General features: G+C 42.4%; 1 protein-coding gene across 1 annotated transcript in view; it reads right to left on the bottom strand.

The window, feature by feature from the left end:
- The window catches only part of PHF20 (PHD finger protein 20), a 134,548-nt gene that overhangs the window by 80,968 nt on the left and 26,985 nt on the right, over positions 1 to 26,595 (bottom strand). Inside the window, exons 4-5 of the mRNA XM_065891881.1 lie at positions 14,549 to 14,720; positions 13,583 to 13,667 (exon numbers count right to left, since the gene is read on the bottom strand). Coding sequence (XP_065747953.1) covers positions 13,583 to 13,667; positions 14,549 to 14,720 — 257 coding nt within the window. The remainder of the gene's footprint in view (positions 1 to 13,582; positions 13,668 to 14,548; positions 14,721 to 26,595) is intronic.

The raw sequence follows: 26,595 nt of genomic DNA, 5'->3' as shown, positions 1-26,595 counted from the left end.
GTCAAGATTATCAATGAACCACTGGTAATCATGTAATGATTTACCACTAGTAAACATGGTCAGTTTTCCGGACCAATTTGCTACCCAACATGGAAGAAAAATAAATAAATCCCAAAGGTTGGGAGCAGAATAATGCAACGATGAAGTTAAGATATGGCTGGTTGCCTCCTTCTTATACATTCTCTCCCCACCCACAGGCCTGCTCCTCCAGCCCTGAATAAGGCCCTGCCCATGGCTAGCCACCTCTTCAGTGCTCAAAGTCCAAGCAATCTGAGCCCAATTATTTTCCAAACCTTATTTCGAATTACCAGCATACAATACCCACCAACTCAAAGTGACTAGCTACTTGCCACCCACTGAAACTGTCTTGTGACATTTCCACCTCCACACGGAGTGTTTTCCTGCCTGGAATGTGCCACTCATTGATCCTTAAGCACTCAGCTCAAAAGACCACAATAGCTCAGTAAAAGCTTCCTGACTTCCCTGCTACTGGAGAGTTCTCCCTCCTCTGAACTTCTCAGACTCATTTGGTACCTGACCTGCAGAGACTCACATTTAGGTGCCTTCATATAGAAGGCAGATCCCAAATCGAAGGCAGGCTCTTCAAGGCTAGAGAAAACATCTGACAGTAGTTTCTCACACAGCGCCAGGCTCACTGTAACCAGTGTTTATCAAAGTGTAGTCCCCAGACCAGCAGCATCAACAACCCTGTGAAATTACTGGAAATGCAAATTATCAGCCCCACCCCCAATATACTGAATCAAAAACTCTGGGAGTGTGACACAGAAATGTGTTTTAGTAAGACCTTGAGGACTTCCCTGGTGGCACAGTGGTTAAGACTCTGTCTGAAAAAAAAAAAAAAAGAATCTGTCTGCCAATACAGGCGACATGGGTTCTGGCCCTGGTCCAGGAAGATCCTACATGCCACAGAGCAGCTAAGCCCGTGAGCCACAACTACTCAGCCTGTGCTCTACAGCCTGTGAGCCACAACTACTGAAGCCCGCACACGTAGAGCCCGTGCTCCCCAACAAGAGAAGCCACAGCAATGAGAAGCCCGCACACCGCAACGAAGCAAAGCCCCTGCTCACCACAACTAGAACCCTGTGCGCAGCAAAGAAGATGCGACGCAACCAAAAATTAAAAAAAAAAAAAGACTCCACCTTGCGAGAACACCAGAATCACAACTAACTGCTCAACAATCATTGACAGGAAGACACTGGAACTCACCAAAAAAGATACTACACGTCCAAAGACAAAGGAGAAGCCACAGTGAGACGGTAGGAGGGGTGCAATCACAATAAAATCAAATCCCATAACTGCTGGGTGGGTGACTCACAAACTGGAGAACACTTATACCACAGAAGTCCACCCACTGGAGTGAAGGTTCTGAGCCCCACGTCAGGCTTCCCAACCTGGGGGTCCGGCAACGGGAGGAGGAATTCCTAGAGAATCAGACTTCGCAGGCTAGTGGGATTTGATTGCAGGACTTTGACAGGACTGGGGGAAACAGAGACTCCACTCTTGGAGGGCACACACAAAGTAGTGTGCACATCGGGACCCAGGGGAAAGAGCAATGACCCCATAGAAGACTGAACCAGACCTACCTGCTAGTGTTGAGGGGTCTCCTGCAGAGGCAGGGGGTGGCTCTGTCTCACCGTGAGGACTAGGACACTGGCAGCAGAAGTTCTGGGAAGTACCCCTTGGCGTGAGCCCTCCCAGAGTCCACCATTAGCCCCACCAAAGAGCCCAGGTAGGCTCCAGTGTTGGGTCGCCTCAGGCCAAACAACCAACAGGGAGGGAACCCAGCCCCACCCATCAGCAGACAACTGGATTAAAGTTTTACTGAGTTCTGCCCACCAGAGCAACAGCCAGCTCTACCCACCACCAGTCCCTCCTATCAGGAAACGTCCATAAGCCTCTTAGATAGTCTCATCCACCAGAGGGCAGACAGCAGAAGCACGAAGTACAATCCTGCAGCCTGTGGAATGAAAACCACATTCCCAGAAAGACAGACAAGATGAAAAGGCAGAGGGCTATGTAGCAGATGAAGGAACAAGATGAAACCCCAGAAAAACAACTAAATGAAGTGGAGATAGGCAACCTTCCAGAAAAAGAATTCAGGGGCTTTCCTGGCGGTGCAGTGGTTGAAAGTCTGCCTGCCAATGCAGGGGACACGGGTTCATGCCCCGGTCCAGGAAGATCCCACGTGCCATGGAGCAGATGGGCCCATGAGCCAAGGCCACTGAGCCTGCGCGTCCGGAGCCTGTGCTCCGCAACGGGAGAGGCCACAACAGTGAGAGGCCCGTGTACCACAAAAAAAAAAAGAGAAAAAGAATTCAGAATAATGATAGGAAAATGATCCAGGACCTCGGAAAAAGAATGGAAGCAAAGATCAAGAAGATGAAAGAAATGTTTAACAAAGACCTAGAAGAATTAAAGAACAAACAAAAAGATATGAACAACACAATAACTGATATGAACACGACATTAGAAGGAATCTATAGCAGAATAACTGAGACAGAAGAACGGATATGTGACCTGGAAGACAGAATGGTGGAATTCACTGCTGCGGAACAGAATAAAAAAAAGAATGAAAAGAAATGAAGACAGCCTAAGAGACCTCTGGGACAACATTAAACACAACAACATTCGCATTATAGGGGTCCCAGAAGGAGATGAGAGAGAGAAAGGACGCGAGAAAATATTTGAAGAGATTATACTCGAAAACTTCCCTAACATGGGAAAGGAAATAGCCACCCAAGTCCAGGAAGCGCAGAGAGTCCCATACAGGATAAACCCAAGGAGAAACACGCCGAGACACACAGTAATCAAACTGGCAAAAATTAAAGACAAATTACTGAAAGCAGCAAGGGAAAAATGACAACATACAAGGGAAGTCCCATAAATGTAACAGCTGATTTCTCAGCAGAAACTCTACAAGCCAGAAGGGAGTGGCATGATATACTTCAAGTGATGAAAGGGAAGAACCTACAACCAAGATTACTCTACCCGGCAAGGATCTCATTCAGATTCGATGGAGAAATCAAAAGCTTTACAGACAAGCAAAAGCTAAGAAAATTCAGCACCACCAAACCAGCTCTACAACAAATGCTAAAAGAACTTCTCTAAGTGGGAAACACAAGAGAAGAAAAGAACCTACAAAAACAAACCCAAAACAGTTAAGAAAGTGGTCATAGGAACATACATATCAATAATTACCTTAAATGTGAATGGATTAAATGCTCCAACCAAAAGACACAGGCTTGCTGAATAGATACAAAAACAAGACCCATATATATGCTGTCTATAAGAGACCCACTTCAGACCTAGGGACACATTCAGACTGAAAATGGAGGGATGGAAAAAGATATTCCATGCAAATGGAAATCAAAAGAAAGCTGGAGTAGCAATACTCATATGAGATAAAATGACTTTAAAATAAAGAATGTTACAAGAGACAAGGAAGGACACTACATAATGATCAAGGGATCCATCCAAGAAGAACATATGACAATTATAAATATATATGCACCCAACATAGGAGCACCTCAGTACATAAGGCAACTGCTAAAAGCTATAAAAGAGGAAATTGACAGTGACACAATAATAGTGGGGGACTTTAACACCTCACTTACACCAATGGACAGATCATCCAAAGAGAAAATTAATAAGGAAATAAAAGCTTTAAATCACACAATAGACCAGATAGATTTAATTGATATTTATAGGACATTCTATCCAAAAAGAGCAGATTACACTTTCTTCTCAAATGCGCACGGAACATTCTCCAGGATAGATCACATCTTGGGTCACAAATCAAGCCTCAGTAAACTTAAGAAAATTGGGCTTCCCTGGTGGCGCAGTAGTTGAGAGTCCGCCTGCCGATGCAGGGGACACGGGTTCGTGCCCCGGTCCAGGAAGATCACACATGCCGCGGAGCGGCTTGGCCCATGAGCCATGGCCGCTGAGCCTGTGCGTCCGGAGCCTGGGCTCCGCAACGGGAAAGGCCACAACAACAGTGAGAGGCCCGCATACTGCAAAAAAAAAAAAAAATCTTCCAACAAACAGAAGTCCAGGACCAGGTGTCTTCACAGGTGAATTCTATCAAACATTTAGAGAAGAGCTAACACCTATCCTTCTCAAAATCTTCCAAAGAACTGCAGAGGAAGGAGCACTCCTTAACTCATTCTATGAGGCCACCATCACCCTGATACCAAAACCAGACAAAGATACTACAAAATAAATAAAATTACAGACCAATATCACTGATGAATATAGATGCAAAAACCCTCAACAAAATACTAGCAAACAGAATCCAACAACACATTAAAAAGATCATACACCATGATCAAGTGGGATTTATCCCAGAGATGCAAGGATTCTTCAGTATACGCAAATCAATCAATGTGATACACCATATTAACAAAATGAAGAATAAAAACCATATGAGCATCTCAACAGATGCAGAAAAAGCTTCTGACAAAATTCAACACCCATTTATGATAAAAACTCTCCGGAAAGTAGGCATAGAGGGAACCTACCTCAACATAATAAAGGCCATATATGACAAACCCACAGCAAATATCATTCTCAATGGTGAAAAACTGAAAATGTTTCCTCTAAGATCAGGAAGAAGACAAGGATGTCCACTCTCACCACTACTTTTTTTTCTTTTTTTTTGCAGTACGCGGGCCTCTCACTGTTGTGGCCTCTCCCGTTGTGGAGCACAGGCTCCGGATGCACAGGCTCAGTGGCCATGGCTCACGGGCCCAGCCACTCCACAGCATGTGGGATCTTCCCAGGATCGGGGCACAAACCCGTGTCCCCTGCATCGGCTGGCAGACTCTCAACCACTGCGCCACCAGGGAAGCCCTCTCACCACTATTATTCAACACAGTTTTGGAAGTCCTAGCCACGACAATCAGAGAAGAAAAAGAAATAAAAAGAATACAAATTGGAAAAGAAGTAAAACTGTCACTGTTTGCAGATGACAAGATACTACACATAGAGAATCCTAAAGATGCCACCAGAAAACTACTCGAGCTAATCAATGAATTTGGTAAAGCTGCAGGATACAAAATTAATGCACAGATATCTCTTGCATTCCTATATGCTAATGATGAAAAATCTGAAAAAGAAATTAAGGAAACACTCCCATTTACCATTGCAACAACAAGAATAAAATACCTAGGAATAAACCTACCCAGGGAGACAAAAGACCTGTATGCAGAAAACTATAAGACACTGATGAAAGAAATTAAAGATGATACCAATAGATGGAGAGATATACCATGTTCTTGGATTGGAAGAATCAATATTGTGAAAATGACAACACTATCCAAAGCAATCTACAGATTCAGTGCAATCCCTATCAAATTACTAATGGCATTTTTTACAGAACTAGAACAAAAAATCTTATAATTTGTATGGAGACACAAAAGACCCCGAATAGCCAAAGCAGTCTTGAGGGAAAAAAGCAGAGCTGCAGGAATCAGACTCCCTGACTTCAAACTATACTACAAAGTTACAGTCATCAAGACAATATGGTACTGGCACAAAAACAGAAATATAGATCAATGGAACAAGACAGAAAGCCCAGAGATAAACCCACACACCTATGGTCAACTAATCTATGACAAAGGAGGCAAGGATACACAATGGAGAAAAGACAGTCTCTTCACTAAGTGGTGCTGGGAAAACTGGACAGCTACATGTAAAAAGAATGAGATTAGAACACTCCCTAACACCATACACAAAATTAAACTCAAAATGGATTAGAAACCTAAATGTAAGACTGGACACTGTAAAACTCCTAGAGGAAAACATAGGAAGAACACTCTGACATAAATCACAGCAAGATCTTTTTTGATCCACCTCCTAGAGTAATGGAAATAAAGACAAAAGTAAACAAATGGGACCTAATGAAACTTAAAAGTTTTTGTACACCAAAGGAAACCATAAACAAGACGAAAAGACAACCCTCAGAATGGGAGAAAATATTTGCAAAGGAATCAACGGACAAATGATTAATCTCCAAAATATTTAAAGAGCTCATGCAGCTCAATATTAAAAAATCAAACAACCCAATCCAAAAATGGGCAGAAGACCTAAATAGATATTTCTCCAAAGAAGATATACAGATGGCCAAGAAGCACATGAAAAGCTGCTCAACATCACTAACTATCAGAGAAATACAAATCAAAGCTACAATGAGGTATCACCTCACACCAGTTAGAATGGACATCATCAGAAAATCTACAAACAACAAATGCTGGAGAGGGTGTGGAGAAAAGGGAACCCTCTTGCACTGTTGGTGGGAATGCAAATTGATACAGCCAAGATGGAGAACAGTATGGAGTTTCCTTAAAAAACTAAAAATAGAATTACCATACGATCCAGCAATCCCACTACTGGGCATATACCCAGAGAAAACCATAATTCAAAAAGACACATGCACCCCATTACTGTATAGCACAGGGAACTATATTCAATATCTTGTGATATACCATAATGGAAAAGAATATGAAAAAAATAATGTATATATACGTATAACTGAATCACCTTGCTGTAGACCTGAAACTAACACAACTATACATCAGTAAAATAAAATATTTTTAAAAGTAAAAGAGGGCTTCCCTGGTGGCGCAGTGGTTGAGAGTCCGCCTGCCGATGCAGGGGATACGGGTTCGTGCCCCAGTCTGGGAAGAACCCGCATGCCGCGGAGCGGCTGGGCCCGTGAGCCACAGCCGCTGGGCCTGCGCGTCTGGAGCCTGTGCTCCGCAGCAGGAGAGGCCACAACAGTGAGAGGCCCGTGTACCGCAAAAAAAAAAAAAGTTTAATAAAGCCTTGAGGTGACTCTGGTGCACAATGAAGTCTGAGAACCACTGTTGTAAACAATGAGTAATTACCTACTGTTTTGCTCCTTGTAATTACAAAATAAAAGTGATTATTTGTTACAAGTGTCACCAACACAGAAAAGTTGCTAGCAAACAAGACAGACACAAGGATACACAGTTGGTTTTATATATATATATATATATATATATATATATATATATATACATATATATATGTATATATATATATAAATAATACTTATACAGGTATATATAGTTGGTTGGTTAAAGCAAGCAATGAGATGACAGGCTATGATAAGGATTCTACATAAGGCACGTCAGCAATGATTGATGAATACTTACAGCAAAGGCCTGGGTTCCTGTCTTCCTGCCTCTATTGTGAGGGTGTTGGCAAGCAAAGGAGCAATGATAATAAGCAAGGCTGTGGAACTCTAAACAGACTCTTTTCAAGCAACCATGGCAAAGCTCTGGCCAGTCTAAGGATGGGGGTTTGGGGGTGGGGACATTAAGAACCCAATTCTCAAGAAATCTTAAATATTAAGCATGCCAACAAGCCACCCAAGCCTATACTTTCAACTATCTTATCAACAAAGTTCATCAACAGTTACATCAAAATGAAAACTGTCCATTTTTACAGACATTTCAAACATCCAGAAGGACAAAATGCTACCCAAAAGTCCAACATTTTCAGCTACTTGAAGTCAATTTTGAAGCTTACTCCTGACAGCAGGCTCAGAATGGAGGCCTTAGATGAAGGGATGGACCCTGAGTTCCATGGAAGTCTACAACAGAGCTAGAAGCAGAACCCAAGCCTGTCTGCTGGCCTCTGACTAATTCTTCTCCCACCACCCCACACTGCCTATTCCCCAAGTCCCTCAGCCTCAATTCCAAACCACAAACCCAGAGCACCACTGGCCACTCTGAAATGACCCAAACTATGGCCAAAGGTGCTCAGGGGTCACTGTCCTTAGATAACAATATCCTGGCCCTGACCCTTTTTACTTCCAAAGAACTACAAGGGATCATCTTGAAACTTTCTCCCTTGATCATGCACATAGCCTAACCTGGGCTTCAATGAATCAGAGGGAACAAAACAACACATCCCACAGACAACAGTGGTCTAGACCCACTTCTGGAGAGAGGCCCCAAATCTACTTTAATGGTTTCATGCATAACTAAAAGAATGTCTTCCCACGGAATCCTCCCAAGGGTGGCTGGCAACAGAGCTCTCCCATGGCCACAAACAACATCTAACAAAAAACATGTAAATGACCGAATCCAAAATAAGAACATTCTTGACACAAAGGCCACCTGCCTCAGGCTCCCTTAAGAAGCTCCTGTCTTTACCAGATGAAACAAAGCTTCCTGGCTTTGCCCTCTGGGGCTTAAGAACTCAGCATATCAGACAACCTCAGTAATAGCAGAAGGGACGTAAGAACAAAACTAGAGACGTATAGAAAGCTCATCTTCTCTAGGACCAAGGAAACAGGGGCCAAGGAAACAGGTGACTCTAGAAAGGACAGATTTCTGTTGCTCTTGAAATCTACCATAACTGTGAGTCAGGGTCCTTTTACTACCCCGCTCATTCTCCAGGAGTCAGAGAATTCCATAATATCATGGATAGGAGCTTTCAAACATGGTTTCTCAAAGTCCTGAGGTTCCCACAGATGTGCCTAAGGGGGTGGGCAGAGGGATGGGATAAGTGCATGTTTGCAGGCAACCTCCCCCTAAGTCTTTTCCTCTTAGGAATTTTACATAATGGGCTTAGGTTCTGTAGCCAATAATTTCCAAAACTGCTCATCTAGTCCAATTCCTTCTCCCATTTCTAACTGCTCAGATGAGTCTAGAGCAAGGAGAATGAACTGCTTATAATCATCAAGCAGGGACTGGGACAGGGCCTGTCTCCAATCAGGGCTCTCAAGACACCACCGGGCTCCAGGAAGTACAGACCACCTACACTCACCCTACCGTATCAGGTGCACGTACACACACACACACACCGCCAGCGAGCATCTGGCCCTGACAACTTCTGCTGTTTAAGGAAAACCCTGATCCAGAGAAGCGGCCTGGTACTGTAGGAACTGCAGTTTCAGGAAACTTGGAGCACCAAGACTTCCATGCAGACCTCAGGCTACCATTTATCTATATGCTCTGTAACCTCAAGCAGTTTCTCCTGTGAGCTCAGTTCCTCATCTGTAAAATGTGGATGGGGTTGACGGCAACAACCTTTCCACGTTTATGTGAAGACTAAATAAGATCAGATATGGAAACTGCTTAGCAAAGGGACTGTCACAGAGCAAGGGATCAATATGTGGTTCTAATTACCATCATCTACCAAGTCACTTTGACAGAGAACCTCCTTCCCCCCATAGAATGTAGGAGCCGAGCTAGCAGCTACATGTATGGGCCTAAATTGTCCTTTTATCTCTATTCAAAGCTGCTCATAGTCCCAGTGTTCCCACATTTCAAATGTAGGTTCAGTTACAGCATGAAGAAAACAAAAAATAGTAACTGCTTCAACCAGAGACTCTAGAAATAAGACCATTTCCATAAAATCTCCCAGTTTAAATGCACACTTTAAGCAATGAACAAAGAGATTGAACTGGGGTACAAGGAGGGGATGAGGGGGCCGTGACCCGAGGATATGCATAATTTCAAGGAAGAGGGACCTGATTCGCCTGCGCACTCAAGTTAACCACAGATCAACAGGAAGGAATGATTCTTCATTTTGTGTAAATGTGAACCTACTTTCAGTTTCCCCCAGAGAGAATGCCTTGCAGAGCAGGGGCACAAACCCCCTGACAGACGAGCGGCATAAAAACGGGGAGCTGAGCAGAGGTGAGGTCAACTCACCAGAGATGGCTTCCAAACAAAGATTCCCTGGAAGCAGAATCCCTTCTTTTTCTCCAACACAGACCAAGGATCTAACAAGGCTACCAGGTGTGGCTGCCTTCACACAAAATGATGCTTAGCTGCAACTGCCAAGGAATCATTCCAGATGAAAAGGGCTAAATAACATGGCATTGCTCTCCCCAGTTTCCAAGTGCTAAATAACTCCCTTAAGAAACTCTGGGGCTTCCCTGGTGGCGCAGTGGTTGAGAGTCCGCCTGCCGATGCAGGGGACACAGGTTCATGCCCCGGTCCGGGAAGACCCCACATGCCGCGGAGCAGCTGGGCCCATGGGCCATGGCTGCTGGGCCTGCGCGTCTGGAGCCTGTGTTCCGCAACGGGAGAGGCCACAACAGTGAGAGGCCCGCGTACCACAAAAAAAAAAAAAAAAAAAAGAAAGAAACTGAAAGTTGCTATCAAAAACTCAACAGATGACAAGCTTCTTTTCTAGGAATAAGACATTTCTTGACAACTTATTCATGTAAAACAGATCTTTTGGTGTTTTTTTTTCCTTGTTTTCTTCCAAGCTTCTGCTTAGAGAAAAAGAGAGGAAAAAAAAGAAAAAGTGTGTCTAAAGTCCATCAGTGTTAACTCCCTGTGACAGGGATGAAGGAAAATACTTTAATAGTGCAAAAAATAATAGTGCTGAAAGCTGTCAACGAAAGATTGAATGTAAAAAGTGTAGATAGTTGTAAAAAAAAAGGAGTTTTAAAACATGTTTATTTTCTATGCACTTTTTTAATTTAAGTGATAGTTTAATTAATAAACATGTCAAGTTTATTGCTGCAAAAAATAATTAAATAAAATAAAAAATAAAAGTTGCTATCTGGTTGTGATTCAGTCATGCCAGATTCCCAATGCCAGCAACCAGTGCTCTCCACTCTGGCTAGGGCCACTACCCACCAGCCTGCTCAGTCAATGCTCAGCCTCAGCAAAACCATCAAGGAAGTTAAGCACGGCAGAAAAATCAGACCAAGCCTTCCCAAGATGAAGCTATAGAAAGTGACTTCAGGGGCTTCCCTGGTGGCGCAGTGGTTGAGAATCTGCCTGCCAATGCAGGGGACATGGGTTTGAGCCCTGGTCTGGGAAGATCCCACATGCTGCAGAGCAACTGGGCCCGTGAGCCATAACTACTGAGCCTGCGCGTCTGGAGCCTGTGCTCCGCAGCAAGAGAGGCCGCGACAGTGAGAGGCCCGCGCACTGCGATGAAGAGTGGCCCCCACTTGCCACAACTAGAGAAAGCCCTCGCACAGAAACGAAGACCCAACACAGCCATAAATAAATAAATAAATAAATAAATAAAAAGAAAGTGACTTCACTATATCCCCAGCCTCCTCCTAGCAGCACCAAAAAGACAGAATAACTTTTACAGGAAATAAAGGCACCACCTTGCCTGCAGAGGTTCTTCTCACAGCACCATTAAGCCATGGTGGCCCCTACTAACCAGAGAAAGAGTGAAATTAGAGTCCAGCATTGTCCCTCCCAATCCTGCAACTGAATTACTAGAATAAATCATGAGCTAGAAACTGCCAGCTCCCCTGGATTAAACCTAACCCAAAGGCAGCACCTAAGAGTCATTATTTTATCTCAAAATCAGGCACAGATCTGAGCACCCACAAAGGCTAGCTTTCCTTCGCAGTCTACGAGGTAGCATTAATACCACACAGCTGGTTCCATTAACTTTCAGGATTGCCCCTCCCCCATGTCCTTCCTTCTCCTCCTTCTTCCAATTAATCTCAAGAACCAGAAAGGATGGCAGCATAATACAGGACTTCAGACTCAAGAACTCTGGGGAAAACAGGTTCTCCCAAAAATATCCACTCATTTTCAATGTCCTCCAGTTAACTAAAATTCACTGAACAGAATTTAAAGCTTACAGAACTAATATATTAGGGTAGCAAATGACCATTGTAGGAACAAATTACCTCAAGACTCTCCCTCCTATAATTTTAGCTCATGGAGGAAATAAACTGAAAAGATTTTTTAAAACAACTTGCAAAGCTCTGGTTGCCAAAGTTTAAAAGACATTTAAAAACCTTAATTAACTATGGCCAATAATTCGGCCAATGACTTTTAGTCCTTAAATGATCACTTCAAAAGATTTCAGACCCAGGGCTTCCCTGGTGGCGCAGTGGTTAAGAATCTGCCTGCCAGTGCAGGGGACACGGGTTCGAGGCCTGGTCCGGGAAGATCTCACATGCCGCGGAGCAACAAAGCCTGTGCACCACAGCTGCTGAGCCTGCGCTCTAGAGCCTGTGAGCCACAACTACTGAGCCCACGTTCTACAACTACTGAAGTCCACGCGCCTAGAGCCCATGCTCTGCAACAGGAGAAGCCACCATGATGAGAAGCCCGCGCATCACAACGAAGAGTGGCCCCCACTCGCCACAACTAGAGAAAGCCCGTGTGCAACAATGAAGATCCAATGCAGCGAAAAATAAATAAAATAAATGTATTAAAAATATATATTGGCTATATTACCTGTGCTGTACAGTATATCCTTGTAGCTTTTTCTTCTATGAGTTTGACTTGATTTTCCCCATATTAAGTGAGATCAGTCACCATTTTAATAAAAATGGACCTATAAATTGTATTTAATGAGTGTTTGATATAATAAACTATGTCTTTTACTAAAAGGATTTAAAGCAGTTTAATAACATGTAAGCTTTCCTTTAAAATTAATTTTTAGGTTAAAGTGATACATATGAAAAATAGTAATAGGATTTTATTTTGAACACTGGCTTATAAAGTAACTTAGGGAAACAAGGGACTATCCAAAAAGACTTAATCCATGAACAGGAGGATCAGTAACTGTTTAGACAACTTAGAAGATACAACCTTGCTTTGGAGGCCTGTGGTAAAAGAACTGTGGTTTAAGGATAACCTACATCTGTCAACCCACACTGGTCTAATAGCTGCCGGGACTGGGGGTGGGGTGAATGTAGCAAGAGAGGAACTAAAATTTCTGCTACATGCAAATGTATGTTCATTTTTGACCATTTCAACCCATTCTCAGACAAAACTTCTTGGTCACCCCGAAGTCCAGCAGAGTGCTGAATAAATACTTAAATAACTTCATTGAATGAAAAATCAATGTGGCCTTAGAGTCACCCCTAACACTGGTACTAAGAGGTCTGTTTGCCCTAAACATTCACTGCAGGAATCATGCACATACCACAAACATCTTGGTAGAAAATGTTAAAAAAAGGAAAAAAGGTATCACTTGAACCCCCAGTGTGTTCTCTGTGTGTCAGGATGCTGACCACACATATCACATTCATAACCCTCCTCTTCTCTTGCCTTTGTATTAGCAAAATGAGCCTCTTTGGGACATGTTCCCAGTCCTAACTCCTCACATGTTCTAAACTCTGGCAAAGGCATTCCAGCTCAGTGCTCTAAATCCCAGTACCCCAATTTCAACTAGTAACTCTGATACTACAGACCAACTCTCAATCACCTTGCATCCACAAAGCACATTTTTAAGAAAAGTTTGCTGTTTGCTTCATTTCTAGGCTGTTCACAAATAACTAAAAGGAATCTTAGGGACTTATTTCATCTATTATATTAGGAACTCCTAGACAGCAAGAACCTATGCACTTCCCAGCAGAGTGACAGATGAACCATGACTGTTTTAGAAGGCAAAGAACCAAACTCCCCCTCTTTAACCTACCTTTCTCTCCATTTATAATTTCTTCCTAACTCCTGACAGAGTAATTAACTTAAAGAAAAAGGATTCCTAGGCAATAAATACATACTGAAAATATACTCTCAAACTCCAATATTACAAACTCACCCCTAAGTCAAGAGTAAAAACAATTACAACTCAAATGCCTTACCATCCTTGTTAACAGCAGTGACTTTGGCTGGGTAAAAACGACAATCAGACCAGCAAGCAAGGACCTGCTCATTTATTTGAAATTCCTAAAAAATATTAAAAAACAAAAAAGATCCTGTTACCAATCCAATTTCATAGGACATACATAGTAACAGAATTCATAAAAGAAGCTGAAATTGACAAGGGCAGGAAGGGGAGATGGCTACTGGGATGGAGGAAGATGTTTCTGCTGTTCAGCATTGGGAGCCAAAACAAAAGGGCTAGACACAAACTTTTGCCATTTTAAGAGTTCTGGACAGCCATAGCACAGCACCAATGATAATCCTATCCTGTCCCTGAAAGTGAGTCTAAGAGCCCAGGGCCACCAGGGAACACACCAACTACACAAGCTGGAAGGAGAGAGTCTACTTCATCTTACGGGAAGCAGCATTCATGCCACCTAATGCCATCTACACTTTTAAAGGGTCTTTTGACAAAGGAGGCACTCATTCACCATTAATATTTCATACTGTTTTCCCAGCACACAGTTTGCATTGCTACATTTTGAAGAATGAATATTCTTCAAGGTCTTATAAAAGACCTTAATATGAGGCTAGCACAATGCTCCACATGGAATGATTGCTGAATAAATGATCAGACAGCAGATGAGCTTACTAAATGATCTAAAGGGACACAGTGGTGTAAAGGAGAGACAGAAAGTCCCCACTCATCATCAATGCAGTCTCAACCAAGTTAGTTTATGAGCTGTCAAATCAATCACGTCATACAAACAGATGACAGCTAAGATTCTTCAACGACGCCCCCCGCCCCCACCCGGGGCCATGGAGATCTCAGAGTTGCACTACAAGCCTAAATAAGGATGGTCCCCAGCTGCTACAGACTTTCACACTAAACATCAAAGGCTGGAACATAAAGTACCTAATGGCTGACCCCACTCATCACTGAATTACCCAGATTTGTTACTCACAGATGATCCTTCCTCTTCATGTAAGCCCTCTTTCCTCAGCTGTATTTTCTCTAAAGGGCGTAAATAAGGACTGTCCCAGCAGAACCATTCATCATAACGATGGTTCCAACGCTTGAAATGGATGAGTACTTTTCCTTCTTCGTAATCAATATCTTCTATGTGAGCTGGATACCTGAGTCAGGAAAAAAAAAGAAAATTAAATGTCTTTAATACCCACCCAAAATAATCAAAATGATACCCTTCCAAACCTCTTCCCAAAGGAGTAGGTCTCAAAGTACTAAATAAAGCCTATCATTTAGAGGTTCTGTGTCATTGTGTCAAATTGAAAATTATGAAGGCTAACAGACCTGGGGTTCAAATCCCATCCAGGATATTCCTTAGTCTGTGATTAAATTAACCTTTCAGAGCCTGAGTTCCTTCATGTAAAGTGGAAGAAGGATACCCAACACACTGTGTTGTAGTGCAAGTTAAACAAGATGACATATACACAAGACCCAAGCACAAAGGAGGCAGGAAGCAAACATTTAACAACTAGATTATATCTTACATATGTTAAAAAATTCAAATGACCATGCAGCCCAGATTGTGTTAGTCTCAATTTTCAGAATTTTGTTATCTATATATTGGAATATCATGAAGTTGTTAAAAAGAAGATGGCTCTATGTCATGATATGGAAAGCTCTCCCATGATAAACTATTAAATGAAAAGAGCAAGGTGCAGAACACTGTGTATGGTAAGTAAGCTACTGCTTATTTTTTTAACAAGATGAAAAAGAATATATATATTCATACATGCTTAAATATGCATTAAACATCTAGAAGAATACACAAGAAACTAACACTGGTTACTTGTGGAAGTATGGTCAGTTCACTAGATGGGCTCTTTCAATCTCCAATCCACTCTTCTAGATTGAGAGTTGGGAAAACCAACAACTACATTTGCTTGACTCCCTTACAATTGGCAATCAAGGTCATGGAGACCTGTGGATTTGGAAGCAACTGTAGCGGCCAGACGCAGTGCTCCAGTGCAGGACCTCTCAAACTTTCATGCAATGCAAATCATCAGAGGATCTTGTTAAAATGCAGATTCTGATTCAGTCGATGGAGCTAAGGTCTAAGAGCTTTAAACAAGCTCCCAGGTGCTACTGACATGCTGGTCTACAGTGGCAAGGGTCTAATGTCTAGTCACTGGCTTCTTGAGTGTCAAGCAGCAATGGTGGGGGTGGCAGTAGCAGTAGTGAATTCCTGACCTCCAGATCACAGCTCCAGTGGTGGGTCCTTCAAATTTATACTCTAAGGGAAGCCCCCTTGGGTCCCACTCCTCCAACTCTTCCAACAAATTTGTAAGTAGCCAATTTCTTGTGTTAAATCCTTTTGTGGTTCAAGTACCCAGAATGGTTTCTGTTTCCAGCATTAAACTTGACTGATACAAGAGGGAAACTGGGTATAGCGGCAGGGAGGGGCAAAAGTGGGATGGAGACCTTTTGCAGTATACCTTTTAATACTTTTTCATTTTTCAACCATATAAATGTACTGCTCATTCCAAAAATAAATAAATGGTTAAAAATAAAGAAAAATAAATATGCAATTGTTCTCTTAAATACACTTGTATTAATCAGAATGCTATTCTAGATTGAGAAAGTTTACACTCTACCTATTTGTTATTGTCTCCCTACAACTTGGACATGCACCATTTCCTTCTTCTTACATCTAACACTTAGTACCCTACTGTCCTAATAAATACGTGCTACCTAAATGAAAAGGCCTGCTTTCTTGTGTCATCTGTACACTGTGTCCTCTTCAACCCTAGACTAGTATCTAAGGCAGTACGCTTGGAGTTAACTAACCACAGAAGGTTGCAGATACTGGGCATTCAATAAACATTCAGCAAATGAATTCTATTCTCCCTATTCTTCCCAAAGGTCGAGTGTCTTGTCAGTTCTTCAAACCCAAAGCTCTCAGACTTCAGCTACCCATTCCAATTTCAGCCACTCTCCAAGTTCAGGCCCCAATCACTTCATGTGGGTATTTCTCACACAGGACTGACAGGGTATGCTTTTCAAAATTCCTAATGGTATTATGCATACATTAATTGCTCAAAAAATATTAACAAAAGGAATAAACAGCCCTGAAACTAGTCCCCCTACTCCAATCCAACTTACACACAGCTGCCATAAATATAAGCTATCTTGACTAAATATAAGCTATCTTGACAACAGACTAGCTAATTGTACGATCTCGTGAACTGAGTAGTACAATTGTAGGACATAAAAGAGGCTTCCCTAAGTCTATTCCTCCCTATAAAATGAGGAGAAGGATACGGATATCTCAACTGCATTCCTCTTGCCCTCTCATTCAGTCAGCCTACCAGAGACTAGGAAGTCTCCCTAACTCACTCCTATTCAAAGCCCTTTCTTTAGTGGTTTACTATCTCTAGCTATAGTTTTCAAACAGGTCTTTGGAAAAACGTGCAGAATTAATTTTTCACAGAACTAAATTTATTTAGTTTATAGAACTTTCCTTTATACTAAGATCACATTCTTTCTAATTTTTTGGTGCTTAAATATACTTTTGAAATTAAAACAATGGTAATTGTTTTTAATCCTTACTAACATTATGCAGCCATTAAAAAGAATAAGGCAGCTCTCTATGTACTGATTTTTAAAGATCTCTAAGAAAAGTGTGTGTGGGGGGAACAACTCAAGATGCGAAACGGTATTGAATGCACTACCATTCATTTGGGGGAGGGGAGAGAGCCAATACATTCGTACCTGTTTTTAAATGCGTGGGCTATCTCTGGAAGGATGATCAAGCAACCCGGTTTGCCTCTTGGGAGGGGAACTGGATAGTTAAGGAACTGGAGAGGAAGTATGAGACTTATTTTATTCAATATATATCCTTTTGTTTGTTTTGAATGTTGTACCATGAGCATGTATTAAATATAAAAAATATAGATATTTATTTTAAATATCCTTATTTGGCAAAATAAAAAGTTGGCACCTCAGTACAACCCCAAATTCTTCTGAATTTGCACTTGGTCAGTGCCTTCTAAAAGTCTGGTAAGTCTGGACCCACAGAAATAACTGCAAAATCCTAGGCCAGTAACTCCACTGAGCACACTCAGAGTATGAAGGACCTCTGGGCCCTTAGCTAGCCAAAAGCTACTTCCTTGTTCAAAAACTTCAAAGGGGGGCTTCCCTGGTGGCGCAGTGGTTGAGAGTCCGCCTGCCGATGCGGGGGACGCGGGTTCGTGCCCCGGTCTGGGAGGATCCCGCGTGCTGCGGAGCGGCTGGGCCCGTGGGCCATGGCCGCTGAGCCTGCGCGTCCGGAGCCTGTCCTCCGCAACGGGAGAGGCCACAACAGTGAGAGGCCCGCGTAACGCATAAAAAAAAAAAAAAAAAAAAAAAAAACTTCAAAGGGCACAGGCATCCCACTGTCTGCAGACTACACAAATCTCTCCAGGAGGATCAAGAATAACCAAGGGGTCAGTAAGTTTTCCTAAGAAGAAAGTTGTTCTCCCTACTTCTCTAAAGTGTGACAAGGATACAAGTCACTCATTGTGGATGGGGAAACCCAACTGCCATTTCACAGAAAAAGACAAGCAGTTGATCTTAGAGATCAACCCAGTAAGGCTTGGTGGCTCACAACTGCACAGCTGCCTTGGGGACAGCTCAGATTCATCAGCCAACAGAACGTTAGTAAGTGACTTTGATCTGGCCAGTCAATTCCAGGTCTTAGAATAAATTATAAAATGTATGTGGTTCTGGCCCCTGCCCTTGAGAAGAACCAGACACCAACTAAGTTTTTGTTTGTTTGTTTGTTTTTCCAACTAAGTTTTAAAACTACTCTGTGGAAAAAAAAAAAAACTACTCTGTGGATAGACATTCTCCCAAAGAGGAAATGCAGATGGGCAACAGGCACATGAAAAGATGCTCAGCATGGCTAATCATCAAGTAAATGCAAATCAAAATAACAATGAGCTATCACCTCACACCTGTCAGAATGGCTATCATCAAAAAGAACACAAATAACAAATGTTGGCGAGGATGTAGAGAAAAGAGAACCCTTGTACACTACTGATGGGAATGTAAATCGGTGCAGCCACTGTGGAAAACAGTATGGAGGTTTCTCAAAATACTAAAAATGGAACTACCACATGACCCAGCGATTCCACTACTGCGTATATATCCAAAAAAAAAAAAAAACACTAATTCAAAAAGATACATGTACCCCAATGTTCACAGCAGCATTATTTACAATTGCCAAGGTATGGAAGCAATCTAAGTGTTCATCAACAGAGGAATGGAGGGAGTTCCCTGGTGGTCCAGTGGTCCAGTGGTTAAGACTCAGCACTTTCAATGCCGTGCCTCAGGTTCAATCCCTGGTGTGGGAACTAAGATCCACCAAGCCACACAGCGCAGTCAAAAAAAAGAATAAATAAATAAAATATTTATTTTTTAAAAAACAGATGAGGGACTTCCCTGGTGGTACAGTGGGCAAGACTCCACGCTCCCAATGCAGGGGGCCCAGGTTCGATCCCTGGTCCAGGAACTAGACCCCATATGCATGCTGCAACTACGAGTTCACATGCCACAACTAAGGAGTCTGCCTGCTGCAACTAAGACCTGGTGCAACCTAAATATATAAATAAATATTTTTTTAAAAATTAAAAAAAAACAGATGCATGGATAAAGAATATATGGTATATATATATACAACGGACTACTACTCACCATAAAAAAGGAACGAGGGACTTCCCTGGTGGCGCAGTGGTTAAGAATCCACCTGCCAATGCAGGGGACATGAGTTCAAGCCCTGGTCTGGGAAGATCCCACATGCTGTGGAGCAGCTAAGCTTGTGCACCACAACTACTGAGCATGCACTCTAGAGCCCACGTGCCACTAATACTGAGCCTGTGTGCCACAACTACTGAAGCCTGGATGCCTAGAGCCCATGCTATGCAACAAGAGAAGACACCACAACGAGAAGCCCGTGCACCGCAACGAAGAGTAGTCCCTGCTCACCGCAACTAGAGAAAGCCTGCGTGCAGCAATGAAGACCCAACGCAGCCAAAAATAAATAAATAAATTTATTAAAGAAAAGAAAAAAGGAATGAAATTTTGCCATCTGCAGCAACGTGGATGGACTTGGTGATGCTAAGTGAAATAAGTCAGACAGAGACAAAAATATTGCATGATATCACTTACATGTGGAATCTAAAAAATACAACAAAGTAGTGAATATAATAAAAAAAGAAGCAGACTCACAAATACAGAGAACAAACTAGTGGTATGGGTAGGGGGAGGGGAAATACAGGGATGGGAGAGCGGGAGGCACAAACTACTGGGTATAAGATAGGCTCAAGGATGTACTGTACAACACAGTGAATATAGCCAATATTCTGTAATAACTATAAATGGAAAGTAACCTTTAAAAACTGTATAAAAATTTTTTATTAAAAAAAACTACTAGAACCAACAAGGACCTACTGCATAGCACAGGGAACTCTACTCAATATTCTGTGATAACCTGTATGAGAAAAGAATCCAAAAAAGAATGAATATATGATATGAAAAACTGAATCACTTTGCTGTACACCTGAAACCAACACAACACTGTAAATCAACTATACTCCAATAAAATTAAGAAAAAAAACAAAACTACATTAAAAAAAACCTACATGGTGGAACCACGTGAAACAGCTTATAATCAACTGCTTTTTACTGACAAAAATAGTAATTTTGAGCTTCCCTGGTGGCACAGTGGTTGAGAGTCCGCCTGCCGATGCAGGGGACACGGGTTCGTGCCCCGGTCCAGGAAGATCCCACGTGCCGCGCAGCGGCTGGGCCCACGAGCCATGGCCGCTGAGCCTGCGCATCCGGAGCCTGTGCTCCGCAACGGGAGAGGCCACAACAGCGAGAGGCCTGCGTACCGCAAAAAAAAAAAGAGATGTGAATGGAATCTGTATAGATGTATAGACAGAAAAGGGGAGACAAAATTTCCAGCTTCAACATGTAACTAACAGCTACAGATGAGACTCTAGTTTCCAAACTAACATTGCAGCTGGGAGTCACATTTCTAATGGAAATATTAGCCAGAAAGGAGCAGACATTAAAAACCAAACTGAAATAAAACTTAGCTCTGGGGAGGAGAGAGGGATGGGGAATAGCCAAGAGACTTTTGCTTGTGGTTTTAATTTTTACAAGGATTTAGTCACAAAATACCTGTGTAAGCAAAAATAAATACTTTTAAATTAAAAGTTTTGAAAAATATTTAATGGGCTGATATCAACCAGTAGCTTCATGGTTCTTGGATTTATATGCTGCTTGGCACATCCACAAAACAATATTATGCAGCTGTAAAAAAAAATGAGAACAAACTATGAATTGACAAAGATTTCCAAATTTTAAAAAGTCAAGCTATAAAATCCTGCATATCTTATACTTTCTGTGTTACAAAAGAGGAAAATAAGAATATACAGTATATTTGCTTTTGCTTAAATATTAAATAAAGAAACAGTGGGGCTTCCCTGGTGACACAGTGTTGAGAGTCCGCCTGCCGATGCAGGGGACATGGGTTCGTGCCCCGGTCCAGAAGATCCCACATGCCGCGGAGCGGCTGGGCCCGTGAGCCATGGCCGCTGAGCCTGCGCGTCCGGAGCCTGTGCGTCGCAACAGGAGAGGCCACAACACTGAGAGGCCCGCGTACCGCAAAAAAAAAAAAAAAAACAGAAACAAGAAACAATGGTAGGAGGACTTCCCTGGTGACACAGTGGTTAAGAATCCACCTGCCAATGCAGGGAACATGGATTCAAGCCCTGGTCCAGGAAGATCTCACATGCTGTGGAGCAACTAAGCCCGTGTGCCACAACTACTAAGCCTGTGCTCTAGAGCCCGTGCTCCACAACAAGAGAAGCCACCACGGGCTTCCCTGGTGGCACAGTGGTTGAGAATCTGCCTGCCAATGCAGGGGACATGGGTTTGAGCCCTGGTCTGGGAGGATCCCACATGCCACGGAGCAACTAGCCCCGTGAGCCACAATTACTGAGCCTGTGCGTCTGGAGCCTGTGCTCCGCAGCAAGAGAGGCCGCGATAGTGAGAGGCCCGCGCACCGCAATGAGGAGTGGCCCCCACTTGCCACAACTATAGAAAGCCTTCACACAGAAACGAAGACCCAACACAGCCATAAATAAATTAATTAATTAATTAAATTTAAAAAAAAAAAGAGAAGCCACCGCAATGGGAAGCCTGTGCACCACAACGAAGAGTAGCCCCCGCTCGCTGTAACTAGAGAAAGCCCGGGCACACCAACGAAGACCCAATGCAATCAAAAATAAATAAATAAAATAAATTTAATTAAAAAAAAAAAAGAAAACTAAAAAACTTGCAGAAAAAAAATTAAAATAAATAAATAAAATTCAACCTGGGGGAGTTCCCTGGTGGTCTAGTGGTTAGGATTTGGTGCTTTCACTGCCATGTCCTGGGTTCAATCCCTGGTTGGGAAACTAAGATCCCATAAGACATGCGGCACAGCCAAAAAATAAATAAATAAAATAAAATTCAACTTGGAAAGGTTGGATAACCTAAACTTCATAGTAAATTAGGTTACTATGGTGACCTTATCTTAAGCAAGTGGTATAACTGGTCACTAAACCAAGAAGCCACAGAAGGGCAGTGTAGCCAATCAAATGTAAAGACACAAGGAGAATGACAAAAATTACACAAAGAGAAATTCATCAATTCCCCTGACATTTTCTGAGTACCCACTCTAGGCCAGGAAGTGTACCAGAGTTTGGAAATACACAGCAAAATCTATAAAGTCATGTGATCACAACAGCTGACAGAGGCAGGAAGACAATGTTACAAGGCACACAGGGCCTTTCATTTCCTCAGACATATACTACCTTCCCATACCGGGTCTGTTCACTTCACCTGAATCACTTTCCCCTGCCCACTCTTCCCAGGAAACAGCCTTACCCTCCTGCAGCCTCAGAATCCCTGACTATCTCAAGTAGCCCCCTTCTCCTTCCAATCTGTGTCAGTTTCCTGCTTGCTTCCTTCATAAATAACATTCGACCCAATCTGTAATTATTTCATTTGTTCCTCTGTTTACTTGTTTATGTTTACATGGCCTGCTTCCCCAGGATATTATAGACACCCCTAAAGACATCTATCTCTTACTGCAGTATCCTCAGGAGGAATAAATGTATAACTATACACACAAATAATTGTAATAAAGCATCACAGGTGCAACTACAGACGACTACTTAAGGTAGAATAGGGTACCAAGGAGCAAAAGGCTAGTTCTAAGGGAGAGGGGGAGAGGAAGGAGGCTGAGGAAGGAGGGCCAAGTCAACTAGTGAAAAGGAGACACTTGACTCAATCCTGAAAGATGAATAGGCATTTTCCAGGTGATGAAGGAGGCAATGAGACTGAAGAGTGTTTCTGGGAGAGGGTGTAATGTAAGTAAATCAGGATAGGTACAGAGGAAGAGAAGCACAAAGGAAGTACAGGAAGTACAGGAAACTGAAGGTGAGAAGAGAAACAGCAACTCTGTGTAGAGAACTATGCAGGAACCTTATGGATTCCACGGACCACTGGGTGTTAGTGAACACAGAGCTGGTGGTCCACAAGGTCTCCTTAAGGAATGTTTTATTGTGCTTTTTCATAATCTAAACCATCTTTATTAGAGCTTCCCAGCTGAGATGCCACAAGTGGATTACAGGTGAGCAACAACATGAAAAAGGTTGAGATGCACCAATCAAGATGACCACCATATAATCAAGTACTACTAAAGAATTTCAGTGTGCGTTTGCTATTAACCTGGCATTATATGATCACTCTCAAAAGGTAGCTGTAGTGGTTTTAAAAGACATCTGCAAATTTGACACTCCTTCCCTCCAAAAGTGGAGACTAATTATCCTCCCCTTGAATGTGGCCTCATTCCTAACAAATAGAATGTGGCAGAAGTGATGGTGGAGGACTTCAAGTCTGGGTCATAAAAAGTGCTGCAATTCTACACTTCTGGGCAAACACCCAAAATAATCGAAAGCAGAGACTCAAACAGTTATCTGTATATCAATGTTCATAGCAGCATTATCCATAACAGCCAAAAAGTGGAAGCAATCCAAGTGTCCATCGACAGATGAATGGATAAACAAAATGTGATATGTTCACACAATGGAATATTATTCAGCCTTTAAAAAGTATAAAATTCTTATATATACCCTACAACATAGATGAACCTTGAAAACATTATACTAATGAAATAATCACAAAAGGACAAATACTGCATGATTTAGAGTAGTCAAATTCACAGAAACAAAAAGTAGGATGGTGGTTGCTAGGGGCTGGTGGGGGAAGAGAATGAGGAGTTACTGTTTAATATGTACAGAGTTTCCATTTGGGAAGATGAAAAAGTTCTGACAACATAGGGAATATAGCCAATATTTTATAATAACTACAAATGGACCATAACCTTTAAAAATTGTGAATCACTATATTGTATACCTTTAACTTATGTAATACTGTACATCAACTACACTTTAAATACATACATACATACCTAGTTCTGGAGATGGGTGATGGTGATGGTTATACAACAATATGAATGCACTTAATGTCACTGAACTATACACTTAAAATGGTTAAAATGGTAAACCTTATGTTATGTATATTTTAACACACATACACACACACAAAGCACTGCTGCTTCTTGGGTTCCCCATTCTGGGGGAAGCCAGGTGTGGTGTCACGAGAACATTTTAGATGCCCTATGGAGAGGTCCACGTGCAACCAGAAGTCTCCCACCAGCAACTAGCACCAGCTTAAGACAAACATAAGACTTCGACCTAGAACCCTCCATTAGGCTGCTCCTTAATTCCTGATCCACACACTGAAAGGATAATATTTGGTGTTGTTTTAGGCCACTAGATTTTGAGAAAATTTGTTACACAGCAATAAATAACTAACATAGCATTTTGCCCCAATGCTACTAAAAGTGGGATCCACAGATAGTACATAGGTTGGAGGCACCAGTCCCTATGTTTTTTTGAGTTTGAGACACACTACTCTAAACTACCAGATAAGCCAGTCTCCCCTAGGGCTCCACCAAGGAAAGGAGAGGGCTGTGGGACAGTGAAACCCACACCAAATAAAAGGGAATAACTCCACCTGCATGTCCAGAAAGGCAAAGAATAGTCCAGGTCTGACACAGAAATACAACATTGGCTTGTCCACAATATGTGACCTCAAGTCCCAAGAAGGCTTGCTGCTCAGAGTCTTGGCTGCTTCTGTGCAAAATTAAGCTGCCCAACACCGCACACTCTGCACATGCTTAAATTAGAACAGCTAGACAGTGCTGGCAGAAATCTGTTTGGTCCCCCCACATACACACCAAAAATATAAACTGAAGAAATGTTACAGGGGGAAAAAGAGGAACAGAAACGATAACAATTTCCCTCTGATTTCCTACTCCAACCGGTCAGCATTCACTCACATGGCTACTAATAACCAATGTGTGTAGTTTACTCTAGGGGTTATAAACTGCCTTTACATAAGGTATCTCACAGGATCTTTACCACCATCCCCTAAGGGCTTAAGGAACTGTTATTATCACTGCACCCATTTTACATTTCTGGAAATGGAGGCTCAAAGAGAGTGACTAGGAAGAGGCATAACCAAGATCAGTATCCAAATCTTCTCACTAAACCCAGTGAAGAGCCTTCTGCTCTCAATCTGACTTCACATGCAAACATGCTTGTAGTAACATGGGTCCACAGAGGTATCTTTTGTGTTAGCTACCTAATGGTCTATCTGGTGGTAGCCCATAATTTGCCTAAACTTTCCCCCAAGGGTTGGGCATTCAGGCTGCTTCCAGATTCTTCCCTATATAAAGAGCCTTTCTGCAAACATACAGCAATCATTTACTTCAAGAATCTGAGTGTACCTCTCTATTCCTGGCTCAGGGCACACACCAGAAGCAAACGACTTCTATGCACAAAAGTAACATTCTAAGCCATCTCCAGCCTTTGTGGAGAGGGGATGGAGATGGAAATTGTATTTAGTGTAAAACAAAGGGCTGACTATTAAGCTGCAGAAAAACTGTGCTGTTTTGGATGCCTTAACTCTTTTCCTACCCCTTCACCACTTTCTATGAATCAACATCGGGCACTTCTAACTCAGGAAATGTCACGAATTCATCTCTCCTCTCTAAGCTGATCATTTCTCACAATTGAATAGTCAGTACATCCAGGTTAACTCCTATACCCCTCTACCAGTACTGGCAAAGGACCAGATACAGAGACACTCAATAAATGTTTGGTGACTGAATAAACACCACCACTTTTCTGTTCCTACAAGGGATCTGACCATGTCTCTCTCCTGCTTAAAATCTTCCTTTTTAGCCCAGTCTCCCACCACTCCTGATCTGTCCCCTCTCCAGACTCTGAGAACACAACATATTCTTTGAACTCTTTTTGCTCACGCTGTCCCTTCTGCCTGCTCTCACGCTTCAGTCTCATCCTGGAAATCTTATCCTTTAATCTCACTTCCTTGCATATACCCTCAACTCCCTGGCCCCTCTTGCCCTCCATCATACCTGCCTGGACAAACCCCAACTGTAGGCAAATCAGAATCTCCACATTCTCCACTCCTGCACCCAGGCAGCTGATTATGCTGGAGAATACACACACGGTGATGGGTCACACTTTATTTTCCTTTTTCTTTTTTTTTTTTTCTTGGCAGCCCCGTGCGGCATGTGGGATCTTAGTTCCCCAACCAGGGATGGAACCCAAGCCCCCTGCATTGGAAGCACAGAGTCTTAACCGCTGGACCACCAGAGAAGTCCCTGATGGGTCTCACTTTAAATGCATGGCCACAAATAGTGGTTCCCCTGGGGGTGATGGGAGCTGTGTGACTGGGTATGGGAAAAACGGTCTTCTGAGGTGCCCAGAATGTCTATTTCTTAATCTGGGTGATTACACAGCTATATCCATGTATAAAAGTTCATCAAGCTACACACATAAAATATGTGTACTCTAAAATAAA

Source organism: Phocoena phocoena, chromosome 15 (assembly GCF_963924675.1).
Source record: "Phocoena phocoena chromosome 15, mPhoPho1.1, whole genome shotgun sequence".
Classification (NCBI taxonomy): Eukaryota; Metazoa; Chordata; class Mammalia; order Artiodactyla; family Phocoenidae; genus Phocoena; species Phocoena phocoena.
Note: the sequence above shows the minus strand (reverse complement) of the source record. Positions and strands in the feature narration are given on the sequence as shown.